Source organism: Micromys minutus (assembly GCF_963924665.1).
Source record: "Micromys minutus genome assembly, chromosome: 24".
Lineage (NCBI taxonomy): Eukaryota > Metazoa > Chordata > Mammalia > Rodentia > Muridae > Micromys > Micromys minutus.
Window position 1 is genome coordinate 46350335 of NC_137959.1, and position 15689 is coordinate 46366023.

The following is a 15689-nucleotide window of genomic DNA, read 5'->3' on the forward strand; positions in this document are numbered from 1 at the left end:
TGTCTGCTCATGTCGGATCTGTGACGGAGACTGTACATGAAATGTAATAGGATTTTAGAGCTGAACCCACATAAACGTGAGAAACACAGATAAGTCAGTGAACCTCAGTGCTGTACCATAAGCTTCTTGAATGAAAGGGTTACTTCCCTGCGGTATAAGGACTGCTGGCTTTGATTCTTATTCTGTGGCCCAGGCTGGCCTTGAGTTCCTAACTCTTCTACCTCAGCCTCCTGAGGTCTGAGAAAGCTGACCTGTGCCACTGTTGGCTTACGGCTGTTGTTTCCTGAGCTAAGAGTCCTAGGCGGTGGCCTGTGAGTGGGAGAGTTGTATCCTGACAGGGTAGGGGAAGTGTGGGGGAGGGGGAAGGTGTCAGGGTCAGTGTAACGCTGAGACCCAAAAGTAAAATGGAAATAATGTAGGCAGGAAGTATGGTCTTCAGAGCAGTTACGGTAGGTGAGGCGGAGGCTCCTTTAGTGAACAGTGCAGGAGTGGGGGCGGGTGAGCTGACCACCCTGTCTCCTCGTCCCACAGTGAGAAAGGCTCTGTCGTTCCTGGCTACGATTTCTTGGTCAATTCTGTGTGGCCAGAAATAGTTCGAGGACTAGAGGAAAAGCTGCCCTCGCTCTTCAACCCTGGGGACCCTGACGCCTTTCACCAGGTAATGGCTTGCAACTTGGAGACTACTCTGTACCTCAGGAAAGTCACAGCATCATTGACATAGTCCAGGCTACGGAAAAGCAAGACTGTGAATGTTGACGGAGTGTTTTTATTGAACACATTGCTTCTCTCCAGTGTGGGTATGAGAATGCTCTCGTCTTATCTTAGGATTGTATTTCTCTCTGTGTGTGAGTAGATGTGTGTGAGTGAGTAGATGTATGTGTGTGTAGATGTGTGTGTGTAGATGTGTGTGTGTGTGTATATGTGTGTGTGTAGGTGTGTGTGTGTGTGTGTGTGTGTGTGTGTGAGTAGATGGGTCTGTGCACTTGAGTGCAGTAGACAGAAGAAGGTGTTAGGTTCCCAGAGCTGGAGTTACTAACAGGAGATTGTCAGCTTCACAATGTGTGTGCTGGGAACCAAACTCAGGCCCTTTATAAGAACCATCTGCAGGGGACTGGAGAGATGGCTCAGTGGTTAAGAACACTGGCTGCAAGGATTAGGTTCCCAGCAGCCACTTAGTGGCTTAAAACTGCTTATAGCTCCAGTTCCAGGGGATCTGAGGTCTCTTCTGACTTTCTCAGGCACCAGACATGCAAGCGACACAGACGTACACACAGGCAGAACACCCACACCCACTAAAGGAGAAAGAAGAGAGCAGCATGCACAGTCTGCACAGCTGACTGCTGATGTCTTTCCGGTCCACATTCGCATCTTAGATTGTGGTCATAACTCCATCTCCAGGCCATTGTGCATTATACACACAACACTTCCTACATTTCTTTAAAAAGTCTTAAGACTTCACAAAACCAGTATTTCATGAAAATGCAGCTGTGTGCCTGGTGTGGGAAAGCATGAGACCCTGAGTTCTGACCCCAGCACCTCCCACACGTGTGGCGTGTGCCGCAGTGAAGACCGAGGAGCACACGTGTGCCACGGTGAAGACGGCAGGAGTACATGTGTGCCGTGTGCCGTGGTGAAGACAGCAGGAGCACACGTGTGCTCGCTGCCCACCGTTGACGCCGCTGCACCACAGGTGTCTGAGCGCGGCAGTGGAGCCCGATTGGTGGGCTCTTTCCGCGTAAGCAGTGTTTATTTTAGTTATGTGGATTTAGAGGGTTAGTGGGGTACACTCTGCTCCTCTCTGCTCAGTGTCCTTCTGTGTTTACCCCCCCCCCTTTTCTCTCCTTTTCCTGCCCTTTAGTAATTTAGGCTTTGGAGGATTTTCTCCTGTATACCGATTTTCTTCCTTCTACAGAGGCAGGTGTGTCCTCCCTCTTTACTCAACAAATGCATCGGGGAAAATTACGTTCTGTGCCATCTTCCTCAGCAGGGCGTGAGCCCCCAGGGCTGCTCGCTCCCTGCCGCGTGCCGCGTGCTATGTTTAAAACTGGGCATTTCCTGGTGTTTGCAGTCACCACTCTGCTGTTGGCCCCTGGGGATGTCAGCACATCCTCGGAAGGCTATAGCAGCAGCTCTCAGTCTGGGGGGCTCAACCTGTTTGTGGGCTCAGGCGACCCTTTCACAGAGGTCACAGGTCAGATATCCTGCGTAGTACATTTACACTGTGATTCATAACAGCAGCAAAACTACACTTACGACGTAGCAACGAAATAATTTTATAGTTGGGGGTCACCAGATGGGGAACCCCATTAAAGGGTCACAGCCTTAGGAAAGCTGAGATCCACTGCTTCCTAGTAAGGCTTACTGAGAGCACATGTCATGTCTGTCTGCACATGATGACTTGCTTTTCCTTTGGGAAGGTAGTTTGCCGAGAGGTCGACGAGTGTTTTCATCCATTCTGGAGTGTCCACGTGTGTTATCTCCCAGCTGCTACTGTGGCTCCCCGGGCTCTTGCTCCTCCTCAGCCCCTTCGCTGTTGCTGCAGTCCACACGGTGCTCAGGGCCTTCCTCCTGGGCGGGGACGGCCTCTCCTGAGTGTTGAGTGCTCACTGTTGGTTTCCTAATCTGTCGAATGCTAGCACTTCCCACTCTCTGGAGCGGCTCAGATAAGTGTGGAGCTTGTGCCAGAGAAACACGTTTGTCTGCTGTGCTGTTTGTCCTGCGTGTAGAATGTGTAATGATATGGTGATGTGTGTTTTCCTTAAGCTATGTAAGCAGGTTTCGTGATTTTAGGAATGGTGTATTTAGAGTGTATACCGTACGTGGGGTGAAGGAGCAGTGTGTATGTGAGCCGATCAGGGGTCTTTCTATTTCACTGTGTTCTTCAGAGACTCGTATGGACCATGGCGGCTTGGCAGAGGTTTGGGCTCAGAAGGGAGCCTTTCTGAGAGAACTTGAACTCCAAATTCTAGACTAGGCTGAGCAGGCCTCCTGGCCCAGGGTTAGTGGCTGCATTTTCTATGGGTCTCTACCACTTCTTTGAAGAAGCGGATGCCTCCGGCTTGAAGCCCGTGCCATGGTTCTTCTGAAAGAGTGGTTCTCTGTACTCCTCAGCCCTGCGGTTCCAGAGACAGTCAGGTGCCTTTCGGCTCCTTACACCTAGACTACCCTCAGAGAATTAAGAGGTGCCTGAACTATAGTCTCTGATGAAGTTCCTGTCTGTGTGACAGGAACTAAGTTCAGGGATTTGGTGACATGGGACGGGTCCTTTCTAACTGAGAAAGTCCAGCAAGGTTTGCAGGGAGCCTGGGACTTAGAGGATGGAGACCCCCTCAGAGGCAAGTGCAGCTTGCTGTGTTTCCTAGCTGTATCTTGGGGGGTTGTCATGGTGATGGTACACATGTTTAGTGTGTCCATCTGTCCTGTCGTCTTTCACCACAGAAATCATACAGTGTCTCCCTGGGAGCAGTGGCAAACCCTAGACTTGGAGTGGAACACCCGGCTCAGAGGGGCCTTTCCCTCACACCCGGGTGATAGCACAGTCTCTGGTCAGGGCTGAAGCTCTAAGGAGGGGGAGGTTGGAGTTGTTAGGAGGCTGCCCTGAGGACAGTCGCCCCCGCCTGATTCTGTGTTCACCTTTGCAGTCTTGGCGGCAGTTCCGAGCATGCGCTCCTGACTCTGGCTGACGAGACAATCCCACTGTGTGTTCTTTTCTAGAAATACACTGTGAGCATGGAGTTTGTGCAGAGGTTTGAGCGGCAGTGTGGATCCCAGGCCAGTGTGAAGCGGCTGCGCGCACACCCTGCCTACCACAGCTTCAGCAATAAATGGAACCTGCCTGTTTACTTTCAGATAAGGTCAGTCACTCATCCCATGCTGCCTTTCCACAGATGGTAGAGAACAGGTGTGCGGTCTCAGGTAGGGAAAGTAAATGCCCACGTGACCCACACAGCTTCAGACTGTACAGAGGAACTGACGTTTCTGGAGTGTGTTGCTAGAGCATTCGTGTCAGTGTACAGTTTGCAGTTCCTTCTACGATGTGGACTCTGTGGTTTACTGTCTCTCCTTAGAGCTGCGTGTCCACAGCTTCATGCTGTTTGTTTAAAGCAGGGGAAAGAGGTGCCCTCTGCATTGGGCTGTCACAGGGGCCATTTTGTAAGAGTGCTTTTACTTCCCTATAGACCATGATGCTTAGGGAAAGATGTGAGTAGAGTCTTTCCCCAAACCCAGATGTCCAAGGTTGGATGGGTCCTCTCCCGAGCGCCCACGGTGACACCCTAGTGCATCTGGAGACTATAGGAAGGCTGCTCAGGGCTCACCATGATGGTAGCAGCTTTGCAAGATGCTGGCCTCCGTAAGGCAGTTATGCCTGCTGGCTTGGACCTTTCTTTATGAGTTGTGTTCCTTGATTCAGCAGCAGATGTCTCACTGCTGTGTGGAGTGCTAGCTGTCAGGGCTCCGTTCCCATTGTTTCCAGGAACTGTCATAGGCGTTCTCATAACTTGGGGCCTCATGCCTTTACCTAGTTTGCTAACAAAGCCTGATTCCTTTCCAGCTTCATGCTCTCTGATGGTGCTGTGTTCTAGTCCACTGACAACCGTAGCAATGACACATCCTCACTTTGGCTTTTTCGAGGTTCCCCCTCCCATTGTGCACAGTAGAAGCAGGCCCTCGGCCTCTGCGTCCATCTGCTTTCCTGTGTCTTGCGTAGATTTGGGAAGATGCTGTGGGGCTGAGGCAGAGGTCACCTCCCCCACCCACAGCCCGTTTCCTAGTCCTGCCCTTGGATGCTGCTCCCTCAGACTCTCCACCTCCCTCTGCTTCATGCTCCTTCCGTGGCTTCCCGGGCACCTGCTCAGGTCATTTCCACAGACGACTCTCAGGTGTCACTGAGATGAACTCATCTTGAATGTTAGTCAGGTTCTCCATTACTGAGAGAGTGAGCAAGTGGGCAGCTTAGAAACGGTGCCCACGGAAGCAGCATTTGTCAAACACATTGTCTCTGTTAGTGAAGCTCGGGTCTGATGGGTGATGCCATCAGGAATGTAGGCTGCAGCAGGAACGGCATGTGCAGTGAGCCCAGGGTTGACTCAGTGTTGGGGTCTTCCTCAAATGACAAAGGCAGGTGCCATGCCAGCTTTCTGTGTCTTAGTTTGGGCCATTTCTTCACTGTGGTATTGCGGACATAGGGTTTGGAGGTAACACTGCGGCCTTGAGCTGTCACACGGAGTGGAACTAAGGGGTCCTCTCAGTAAGGCATGGTGGCGTGAGATAGCAGAGAACCCTGTAGAACAGTGGCTTCATCTGCGAGTTTATTTCTTAGACAGTAAAAGGGATAAGGGCATCTGGACATCCCAAGATTACCCGGTGTTTGAGGGAAAAGCATCTTACGGACCCGACCTGACACCAGCACTGACCCATGCCCTTCTTCCTCAGGTTCAGAGAAGTGGCAGGATCCTTAGAAGCATCCCTCACAGACGGGCTAGAAGATGCCCCAGGTAAGCTCAGCAGGAAACAGCAGGCATCCCTACAGGGCTGAGCTCACCAGCCAGTTCAGCCCTGGTCCTGAGCATGTTCACACAGGGATTTGTGCTGTAAGGACACTGCTTAACATCTTTAAAAAACAAAACAAAACAGGCCCCTGTAACACGCCGAGCGAGCGCTCCGCTAATAAGCTAAATTCTCAGACATTTTACTGTTTTATACAACAAATAGAAAGCAGTCTTGGTCCATTGAATTTCTTGCTTTAGAGAGCTGATGGCAAAGGGTGCTTTATAAAGTTACAGGCACAGACCATGCTGTGTGCAGCTGCTCTACCCTGATTCTGTGGTCCGCCAATGGGCACATCTGTGTGGAATGGCTGTAGACTGAATCATCCATCTATAGACTTCTACAGTTTACCTTCCTTCCTCCCACCCAGCTATGGGAAGGTAGCCCATGGGTCTGCTCCTGTGCCCTCTTATGAACGACTCAGTTAGAACACAAGCCAGGCCTCCTGGGACTCCGGGAGGTGGCAACTGCAGGTGTTCAGACTTGTGACACACCATTCCTAGTAGCCATTGAGATGCACACGGGTTCCAGGTTCTCCTGCTCGGTCACAGCCCGATCTGTCCTGAAACCCCGCACTGAGTGAGTTCTCTCTTCTGTTCCTCTCCTAAGGATTGACCTCCTGTGTGGGTAGTAGCCAAACAGGTAGGAAAGTCAAAAACTGAATTGTAAGCTGCCACACGCCATTGTGTGTGTGGTGGTAGAAAGCACACGTTAGGACAGTTGAGTGTCATGTTTGATGCTCACTCCATGTCTGTAAACTGTATCAGGTGAGTTACCAAACATCACACTGAAGACCCGTGGGCTTGGGCTAGTCTAGCATCTTGTTGGCCACAGGTCCACAGCACACCCTGTATATTACTTTGAGTTGTGTGCCAGTGCCTAGAGTTAGATAACGGCCGTAACTGGATGCTGTGCCCTGAGTCCGTGCTTTTTCTCCAGCTGGAAGTCCGTATTGCCTTTTGGCTTCTCACAGAACATGGGTCAGCCTGGGCAAATGCTGGTCCGATGAGATGTTCCTGCCTTTGTTAGCACATCGTCTGTGGAGGCTCACGCTGCAGATTCTGGCCCGATTCTCTGTGTTTGTCAGTGAGGTGAGTGGGGACCATGCAGCCCCCCCTCTACCCAGCTAGCACTGGGAGGACTTCGAGGGGCATGTGGCTAAACACCCACAGGTGTCCAGAGTGTCCCGTGGTGTCTGATCCAGCTTTGGGCACCTGGCCACATTCTCAGGATTAATTACTGAGAAGTCCCACCCTAGTGACTTTCTCTTCTCAAAATCAGATTCCTAAAGCACCCTGAAAATAAAGTGTTCATTTCAATGGAAATTAGAAATAAAAGTAAATAGCTTTACGTTTTAAGCAGGGAGCTGATCATCACAGACGTGGTTAACTCCACGGTGGGCTCTCCTGATGCTCCTCGGCTACTGGCACATGGCTAAGCCCATGGCTCTTGTCCCAGGAGGTTGGTGCCACTAAGAACTGAGCAACAGCCTTAGGTCCTTGCAGACATCAGTGTTCAGAGCCACCTCAGGGACACCCTGAGTGACAGACACACAAGCCAGTCCTCACAGTGCAAAAATCTAGAAACAGAGACAGTCTTTAAAAAGGAGCACACCACAGAGAGGGTTGTGCAGTAGCGTCCCCGCTCACCGGGGTGGAGCACAGGCTTCGCGCAGCTGAGGTCCAGCATCGCTCTGCCACCCTTCACCCCATGGACTTGAACACTCAGCACCGTGAGTCTCTGTTCTTTGTACATTGGTAAGATGGCTACGGTGTGTGGCTGTGGTGAGGATTTGCCTGTGAGCTGAGGTGCCGGGAGGAAGGGAAGCTCTGTGGAAGCTGGGGCATGTCTCTCCTCACCCCCTCTGCTCACAGACTTCCTCAGGCTTTCCCACCCCACCGGCTGTCCCAGGAGACACAATTCCAAGAACAGCAGAGCCAAAGCCCACCTGAGATAGATGTGCTGTACACAGCAACCAGTGTGTGTGCAGAGAGAGCTCCTGAGCACGTACAAACCCCCTGCGTCTTTGAGGGAGTGTTTCATCCTTGAAATCCTTTTTCAGCTTTCTGCCAGGCCCATCTCTAACGAAAGTGCCAAGGAGACTAAAAAGCCTTTGGCTGGCAGCAAAGACCCTTCGGAAGACCCAGCGAGCCGCCCTTCAGAAGCGGGCACCGCGTCCATCTCTAGCGCTCAGCTGGTGTTTGTCGTTTCAGACCTGAGCAGGCTGCAGGAGTGGGTGAGCTTCGCTGCACATGGCTCGGTGAAATGTGGGGTCCCTTGCACCCGACGATGGTATTCTGCCCTACAGGATGTTTCCCTCCACAGTAGCCTCTGAGTGGACCACATCTTTGCTTCCTGGTCCCTGCTGTGCCCGCTGTTCCTTGTTATCAGGAGAAGGCTAAAGCAGGCTCCACTCTTCCTCACCAGCTCAGCGTTTCGTGGGCATGGCCTACAGTGGGCTGACCTGTAACTATCTCCAGTTCACTGCCCTAGATGTCTGAGAGTGTTGGTGGAATGGAAGTCCCCACCCACTTTCTCTGCTGGGCCCATGTTTTGCTCCCAGCATTCAGAGAACTTTACAGACACACTCAAGAGCTTACACCTTCAGATACATCTTGCTTTTCAGTTTATATTTTGTGTGATTGCATAAAAATATTGTGTGTTCTGAGAAAAACGGCCTATTTACTGAGCAGTTTGGCGTCATGCAGAGCTGTAAACTGAGGTTTTGCTTTTCTGCCTTCAGCGGCCATGCAGCCAGCAGCCCCATGCTGTGCCCAGAGGCTGCTTTAGGGAGAGCTTGCCCGCCTGGTGGGAACTTTACCTACAGGCTGTCCTAGGCTTCAGCACTTGGTACTCGTGTCTGAGGTTGTGGACTCAAAGCTGCTAGTTCTGATTAAAAGAAGGAACTAATGTCCAAAATGTATTTTAGCTTCCAGACCTCCTGGAGACAGTCAAGCTGAAACTTGAAATGGTCGGCTTTAAGAATTTTTCATCTATCTCAGGTAAAAATGAACTCAGACTCCTCATAAGAAACAACATAAAGTATGATGCTGTAGATTCACAATGTTTAGACCTTGACTGTGGTGCTAAAACCTTAGCTGTTTCCGTGTCTCGCTCTTTGATTTAACTTCTGTAAATGAGATTGCTGCTTCATTCTAACGAACCGATTTATTGGCACTCTGAACGCCACGGTCACATCTTAATGATGCTTACCCTGGCTGAACCAGTGACTCCTTCCCTTGTCCTGTGTCACAGCGGCCCTGGAAGACTCGAAGAGCGCCTTGTCTGCCCATGTGCCAGCTCTGAGCAGCAGGATAGTCCAGGACCTGAGTGAGTCTTGCTTCAGCTATCTGAAGAGTGCCCTGGAGGTCCCCAGGCTTTACCGCAGGACCAATAAGGTCAGTGTCACTTGTGTTCAGGGCCAGGGAGATGTGGACCACAGTCAGATGTTAGGGTGAACTGAGGTAAAGGAGCCAGGAGGGTCAGGAGACAGCTGCTGTCACAACCCACACTGTACACTTGGCCCCGTGGGCTTTAGATTTTAAGGAAGGCTACACTGGTGCTGCAGGGTCTGGTGGGTGCTTGGGCTGCGGCAGAGCCTTTGGGATTCTTTTCCCAGCTCATCTTCATTTGTTCTCTCCTTGTTCCTGCTCTTGCGTGGTTGGGTCTTCCTCTGCTAGGGTCTCTCAGTCATGGTGAAGTGTTAGACTTAGTTTAGTGCCTTTTTATTTGCCCCAGACTCACGGGAACTACAACAGTGATCTATGGCCTTCCTTTTGCTTACAAGCTAAGCAGGGCCCAGCTCCTGTTAGCATTACCCAATGATTGCAAGGTTTTTGGAGTATAGGAAGGGATTCCTTGTTGCTGGGCTTAGATTGACCACAGTTTGTGTGAAGTTGCTTTCCTCTTGTTTATCATCATCGTCGCCATTGTCATTGTCACCTTGAGAACAGCTTCACTCTGTATCCCAGGCTAGCTTAAAATTCATTATGTAGAGCTGGAGAGATGGCTCAGTGGTTAAGAGCACTGACTGCTCTTCCAGAGGTCCTGAGTTCAAATCCCAGAAATCACATGGTGGCTCACAACCATCTGTAATGGGATCTGATGCCCTCTTCTGGTGTGTCTGAAGACAGTTACAGTGCACTCATATAAATAAAATAAATCTTAAAAAAAAAAAAAAAAAAAGGAATTCATTATGTAACTGAGGTCACCCTCAAGTACATGGCAGTCCTATGCCTGAGCCCTCTAAGTGCTGGGCTTACAAGTGTGAGCCACCATGGCCAGCTTTCCCTTTTTATGTTAAAGTTTGGACTGGCAAAGCCATATGTGGTAGTCACACCTTTAATCCCCCCACTTGGCAGGCTGTTGCCATCCAGAGTTTGATGCTATCCAGAGCTGGAAAGTCAGGTGGGAGGAGCCTGGGCCATTCCCTGTGCCTTCCTCTTCCTTCCTTTGGTCTCTGGGTGAATATGCACATCAGCCCCCACTGAGCCCTGGGGCAGTCTTCACCTGCAGGGCTAGGAACCAAGTCCTCTGTGCTACCCTGATACTTAAACAGGACCTGGAACCAGCCCTGTGTGCATTCTGCCTGTAGCAGAGAGACAGGGGGTTCTCTCCTTGGCACACTGCTGCCCTCTGGTGGTTTCTGTTGCTCTCTGGTTGCTTTCTAGGAGGGATGAAGCTGTGTGTTGAATATTAATGGTATGACGCATTATTTCCTGTGTCCCTAACTCCTGTTTACAATGGCATTCCAGGAGGTCCCCAGCACAGCCTCTTCCTACGTGGACAGTGCACTGAAGCCACTGTACCAGCTTCAGAGTGGACACAGGGACAAGGTGCAGCCAGCAGTGATGCAGCGCTGGCTGCAGGAAGCTCTGTCTGACAGCACACACAAGTAAGCGTGTGGCCTCTGGAGAGCCGCCCGTCTGCGCCCCGGGCAAGGGCTCCCGGAACCTGGGGTTGCACGTAGAAATCGCAGCTGTAAATGGACAAAATATGGGCAGGTGCTTGATCCAATCTCTCACCCTCTCTCCACCTGTAGTCCGGTCAAGCTGACCTGGGTTCTGTGAGTTCCCAACCCCGAACCCCGAGGTCACCTTTACTGCCCTCCCTGCTCAGCACAGTCAGGTCCTTCCTCTCCTCAGCAGATTTACATCTGCACGAGAGTTACCACTTAGAACAGAGTATCCTCCAGCCGGTCCCCAGAGATGATGGGAGAGAAGGACGTGCACACGGGTGTGCGTGCGTGGGTGCAAAGTATGATGGCCACCAAAGGCCCAGGCAGGAACAGTTAACTGGATCCTTCTAGCTACCTAATGGCTTCTTCTGCGTGCGTGCGTGCGTGCATGCATGTGTGTAAAGTATGATGGCCACCAAAGGCCCAGGCAGGAACAGTTAACTGGATCCTTCTAGCTACCTAATGGCTAGTGGATCATCTTGACTTCTGGGTGGAGTTTGTCCAGACTTCTCGAAGTCCTGGGTTCTGTCTCTAGCACACAAAAGAGGGAAACAGTCTGTGGCTTTGTTTCCCACCGACTGAATCATTACCTTTTTACAGTAAGGTTTGTTTCCATTTTCAGTTTGGTCCTACCCCCCACCTTGTTGTGGGTCAATTTAGAAACAACAGGACCTAATCTTGTGGTTTTGTAGGCAATTAAGTCCCCAATGCCACACAGCCAACTGGTGAGAATGTTGCAGATTTTGAATGTTATGTTGAAAGCTTGGGAGGAAGTGAGCTTTGTTGGAAATCCTGAGGCACTTTAAGAGGCAGAATGTTTGTGTGGTCTTGACATGTGGTAGAGGGTCCTGCACCTGGAGAGGACGCTGGCCCTCAGTTGCTGTATGACTAGTGTATTTACCCAGGGGGCGGGTGTCTGTATCTTCTTCCACTGTTGTCCACCTTCTTGAATCAGGGTCTCACTGAGCCCAAGCTCATGAACTCAGCTCTGGAAAACCCCCAGTGACTGTCCTGTCCCTACATGCTCACGTGTGCACAGCAAACCATCCCCCATCTCCCCACCCCAGGACTAGTGTTTTAAAAAGAAACCTGTGCACACCCAGGGGACATCATGTGGGAGACTTGGAAACATGATGACATTTTCCAGTTGAGCAGCTGTGCATGTGATTGTCATCTTAAGAATCTCCTGTTTACAACGGAAGTTCCTGCATGGGGTCACCAGTATCTTTTACCAACCTGCCATTACCATCTTGTGTCCAAGGTACTTTGAGACCGTCTCAGACGTGCTGAGCTCGGTGAAGAAGATGGAGGAAAGCCTGAAGCGCCTCAAACAAGCCAGGAGGTCCCCAGCCGCTCCTGTCAGCTCCAGCGGTGGCATGAGTGATGACGACAAGATCCGGCTGCAGCTGGTCCTGGACGTGGAGCACCTGGGAGAACAGGTGCCAGCTATGTGCCCCTGCTCTGAGGGTCAGGCTACCGGGGTGTCACCTCCCTAGGGCCATGATAGAAAAGAGTCAGGCTTAAGTTGCCATGAAAAACGGTGTGTGCCAAGAACTGAACGATAGAAAAGGCAGAAGGGCCCAGGGCGTCCCCTCCCACCCAGCAGCAGGTGTCCTGGGTGCTTCAGCACTTGCTCGGGCTGCCCGCAGTCCTGAGCCAGCGGCAGGGCCTGCAGCCTCCTACTGTGTGCCATCCAGATAAAGAGCACCGCTTTGAGGTCATGGTGGAAGGCTGATGGCAGCTGGTAGCCCTCCCGTGAGGGTGCAGTGACATCCACGGTACCACCGTTTACAGATGTAGGAAACTGCCGTTCTTGACAGTCGGGTCTGTACATAGCATGTTATCCCTGCATTCAGGATGCCTAGGCAGGAGGATTGCCGTGAGTGGGATTGGAAGACCCGGTCTCCAAAAACAATAGTGAGATAGGCAGTCTGCGGGTATCTGCCGCCATGTTTATTCCGTGAGGAACCTAAAGCCTCACAAGCAAGACACGGGCAGAGCAAGAAGTAGGGATGAGCTGTCCCTGCTGCTGTTCAGGTGGGACACCCGGTAGCCACAGGACGCTGCCATGCTGTGTGTTCTGGTCCATTGCTCTCTGAGAAGGTACTGAGAAAAAGGAGAGTTTAGCAGTACTTTGTGCAAACTCTTCATCTAAAGAACAGTTTGCTTTTCTGTTCTCTGCACGTGTGTTTTCTCTCCCAGCATTTTCTGAAGCCTGCAGAAGAAACTCGTACTCTGGCCAGAGTCTAGTATGGTGGGCTGAGGGGTTCAAACATGCTAGCTTCTTAGACCCACACTGCAGGTTTGCACTAAGCCAGCCCTTTGCTCTAACAGGAAACCTTTCCCTCCTTCCTCTGGGAACACTGTCTACCTTAATGGGACAGGGTCGGTTTGTCCTGGCTTTAATGACAGCCTCCTTTCCCACTCAGATCCCGTCAGTGACAATCCATTCTCATGGCCTTTGCAGATTCAAAAGATGGGCCTGCAGACCAGGGACATCAGGAGCTTCCCGGCCCTCACAGAGCTCGTCCTTGCTGCCAGGGACCAGGCAACTGCAGAACAGCCCTAGGCATCCTGGCAAGACCTGGAGTGGGGGAGAAAGCAGCCCTTGTCCTCCGAGTCGCCCAGTGACAGCCTGTACCTCTGCCCAGCGTGTGTGGGCCATCTTTCACCCAGAAAGAACCAGAAGCCTTTCCATTGTATGGAAGATAGTTTTTATGCTATTCGAAGCTTTTTACTATAGTTTACAGAACAAATTGTTTTATTTTTATTGTAAATCTTAGTGTGGACAAGCTGATTTCTACAGTAGGGTAAAAGTAAATCTGCAAGTGTGGCTATCCGGCTTCCCTGGCCCTGCAGGAGAAGCCCTGGGCAGGAAGCGCCAATGCAGAGCTTAGCACTGTCTCCAACCCTCCAACCTGGGAGATACCGTCAGCCCTGTGTCTCCTGAGAGATGGCAAAGTGGCCAGCCCATGTGGGCACAGAATAGCACTTCTGATTTTGCTGTCCACCTTCTGTCAGAGTCAGACCTGGCGGTAAAGATTCGTTTCCTAAATAAAAGAAACCTGTAAGTTATGACTTCATTCCCAGTGGCCCTCATCATGCCTGCCTTCAGTGACACGCATTGCCTGTGGCACAGATGGAAGGATCCTGTCTCTGTAGAGCTCCCTCTCGGTCCTCTACCTAGGAGCTATGCTGTTGATAATCACAAGAGGTCATAGCTACGTCGTGAACACACATGGCTGGTTTCATACTGAGGAGCCCTGCCTATCCTTGTCCAGTGGCTTTGCCACTTGATCCCAGAAAGGAGAGAGCTCGACAGTGCCCAGCCCAACTCTGGCATTGCTGCTTCCCATCTGTGGTAGGTGACTGGCAGGTGGGGTTTAAGCCCAGGCAAAATAGCTCCAAACCTAAATTGCCAGCCGGTGTGCTCAACGTACACCCTGGCCTCAGCCTGGATAGTCGGGTCAAGAGTGGGCCTGGGGCCTCATCCCTTACCCTGTTGGCTCTGACCCCAGACCATTATGTTCCAGCCTCCCTAACATGTTTCTGTCCTTGAGAGCAGGTGTTCAGGCAAAAGCTAACAGTCTCACAGACTTGGGTCTGGTGCCCCCAAATAGCTCCCTTGTTACTCTGCCTTAGTTTCCCTTTTGAGAGTTTATTCAGACAGGTTTAAAGTTAGTTACACATCTTTCCAGATTTAACACACACACACACACATACATGCAGTTACTGCTTTCTGGTTAAGAGACCGGTAAGGAGGAGGCCAGTCTGTCATTGAGGGACCTGCAGCTTGCCATCTCCCTCCTGAGTAACCGAAGGACATGCACTTGTTATTCAGCTGATTTCAAATATGGCAGCTGATTGTGAAGAAATGATTCTGTTGTGGAGGCAGAAGTTCAAAATCAATGTATATTGCTACCTCCCCCTGAGGGCCTGCGGATCCTTACTACTGCCTGTGGCTCAAGCTGTTCTGCGTTGGGAGGACCCGTGGAGCACTGAGGGGCCAAGCCAGCAAAGCTTCAGAGAGCTGCTCATGCTGAGGACTGCAGGTCTCTGGGGCAGCTGTGCTGGCTTCTAGCTCTGTCACATAGCTCAGCTATGCTGTGTCCCACCAGGGCACTGACACCAGTGGGGTTACGTGATGTGGGAGACCAATCTTAAGAGTTGACAGCAGCATCCTATGGGCTAAGAAAATGAGCTGAATCTCAGCCTGCCCCACCCCGTGTGTGTGTGTGTGTGTGTGTGTGTGTGTGTGTGTGTGTGTGTGTGTGTGGTATCAGTGTGTGTCTGTCTGTGTGTGTGTGTGTGTGTGTGTGTGTCTCTGTGTGTGTGTGTCTCTGTGTGTGTCTGTGTGATATCTGTGTGTGTGTGTCTTCACTGGAAGTAGACAGCTGTCTTGTACTCTACCCCACCACTCAGACATGACCTGGAATAAACCTTTACATTGCTTGTCTGCTATTTTGTCACAGTGATGAGAAGTTCACTCCATCTCCCTCTGGACCAGGGCTTAAGCATCCCTGTAAGCCCATAGGCCAGGGAGAGTGAGGAATTAGCTTTTAGTTAACTGTGGCACATGGGTCCCTCACTATACTGCCTGGTAGAAGCAGGGGGTAGAGTAGTTAGATTGCCACACCCACAGGGTAAAATGCCATCATGGTATTGAAAGCCAGAGAGTTTTCAGGAGGGAACGGGACTAGGGTGAGAAAAGCTGAGCCTCAGGATGGACCTCAGTCACAGGAAGACGCTCTGTGCTCTCCTTGTCCTTATGGGACCCTGTGGTCTCAACTGCAAGCTTCAGAGCAGCCCTATCTGTGCTCATGCAGAGTCAAAACTCCAGCCTAGGCCAGAGAGAAGACTCCATGTTTTAACAGGATTTCTCAGTCCTGTGGTACTCTCTGGACTCCTGTGGCTAACACGCTACCCTGTTCATCGGCTTCCCCGTTTGTACAGGGAAAAGGCAGCCCCCCCGCCCCCCACACACCACTACCTCAGCCTGTCTTGATCCTTCCTCAGCATAGCCCCAGATCTGGAAGCTGCAGGTTTAATCTCAAGTAGCAACCCTGTGTCATCTGTGGTGTAAAGGAAGCCTCCTCCCCCCAGGTCCTCTCTCAGTGCCAGTTGGTGACAACCCTCTCCTCCCCATCTAGCCAGCACACATTGGCCTGTGAAGAACTTCAGGAAC

The 15689-nt window shown here is 51.3% G+C and overlaps 1 protein-coding gene across 1 annotated transcript in view; it reads left to right on the plus strand.

Moving 5' to 3' along the window:
• The window catches only part of COG2 (component of oligomeric golgi complex 2), a 28097-nt gene extending 14510 nt beyond the window's left edge, over nucleotides 1–13587 (plus strand). The window contains exons 9-18 of the mRNA XM_080936587.1: nucleotides 532–658; nucleotides 3715–3854; nucleotides 5434–5495; nucleotides 6487–6638; nucleotides 7610–7783; nucleotides 8477–8549; nucleotides 8803–8945; nucleotides 10302–10441; nucleotides 11766–11943; nucleotides 12972–13587. Of these exons, the coding sequence (XP_080792713.1) occupies nucleotides 532–658; nucleotides 3715–3854; nucleotides 5434–5495; nucleotides 6487–6638; nucleotides 7610–7783; nucleotides 8477–8549; nucleotides 8803–8945; nucleotides 10302–10441; nucleotides 11766–11943; nucleotides 12972–13073 (1291 nt within the window). The 3' untranslated portion in view covers nucleotides 13074–13587. The remainder of the gene's footprint in view (nucleotides 1–531; nucleotides 659–3714; nucleotides 3855–5433; nucleotides 5496–6486; nucleotides 6639–7609; nucleotides 7784–8476; nucleotides 8550–8802; nucleotides 8946–10301; nucleotides 10442–11765; nucleotides 11944–12971) is intronic.
• Nucleotides 13588–15689: the final 2102 nt, after the last annotated feature.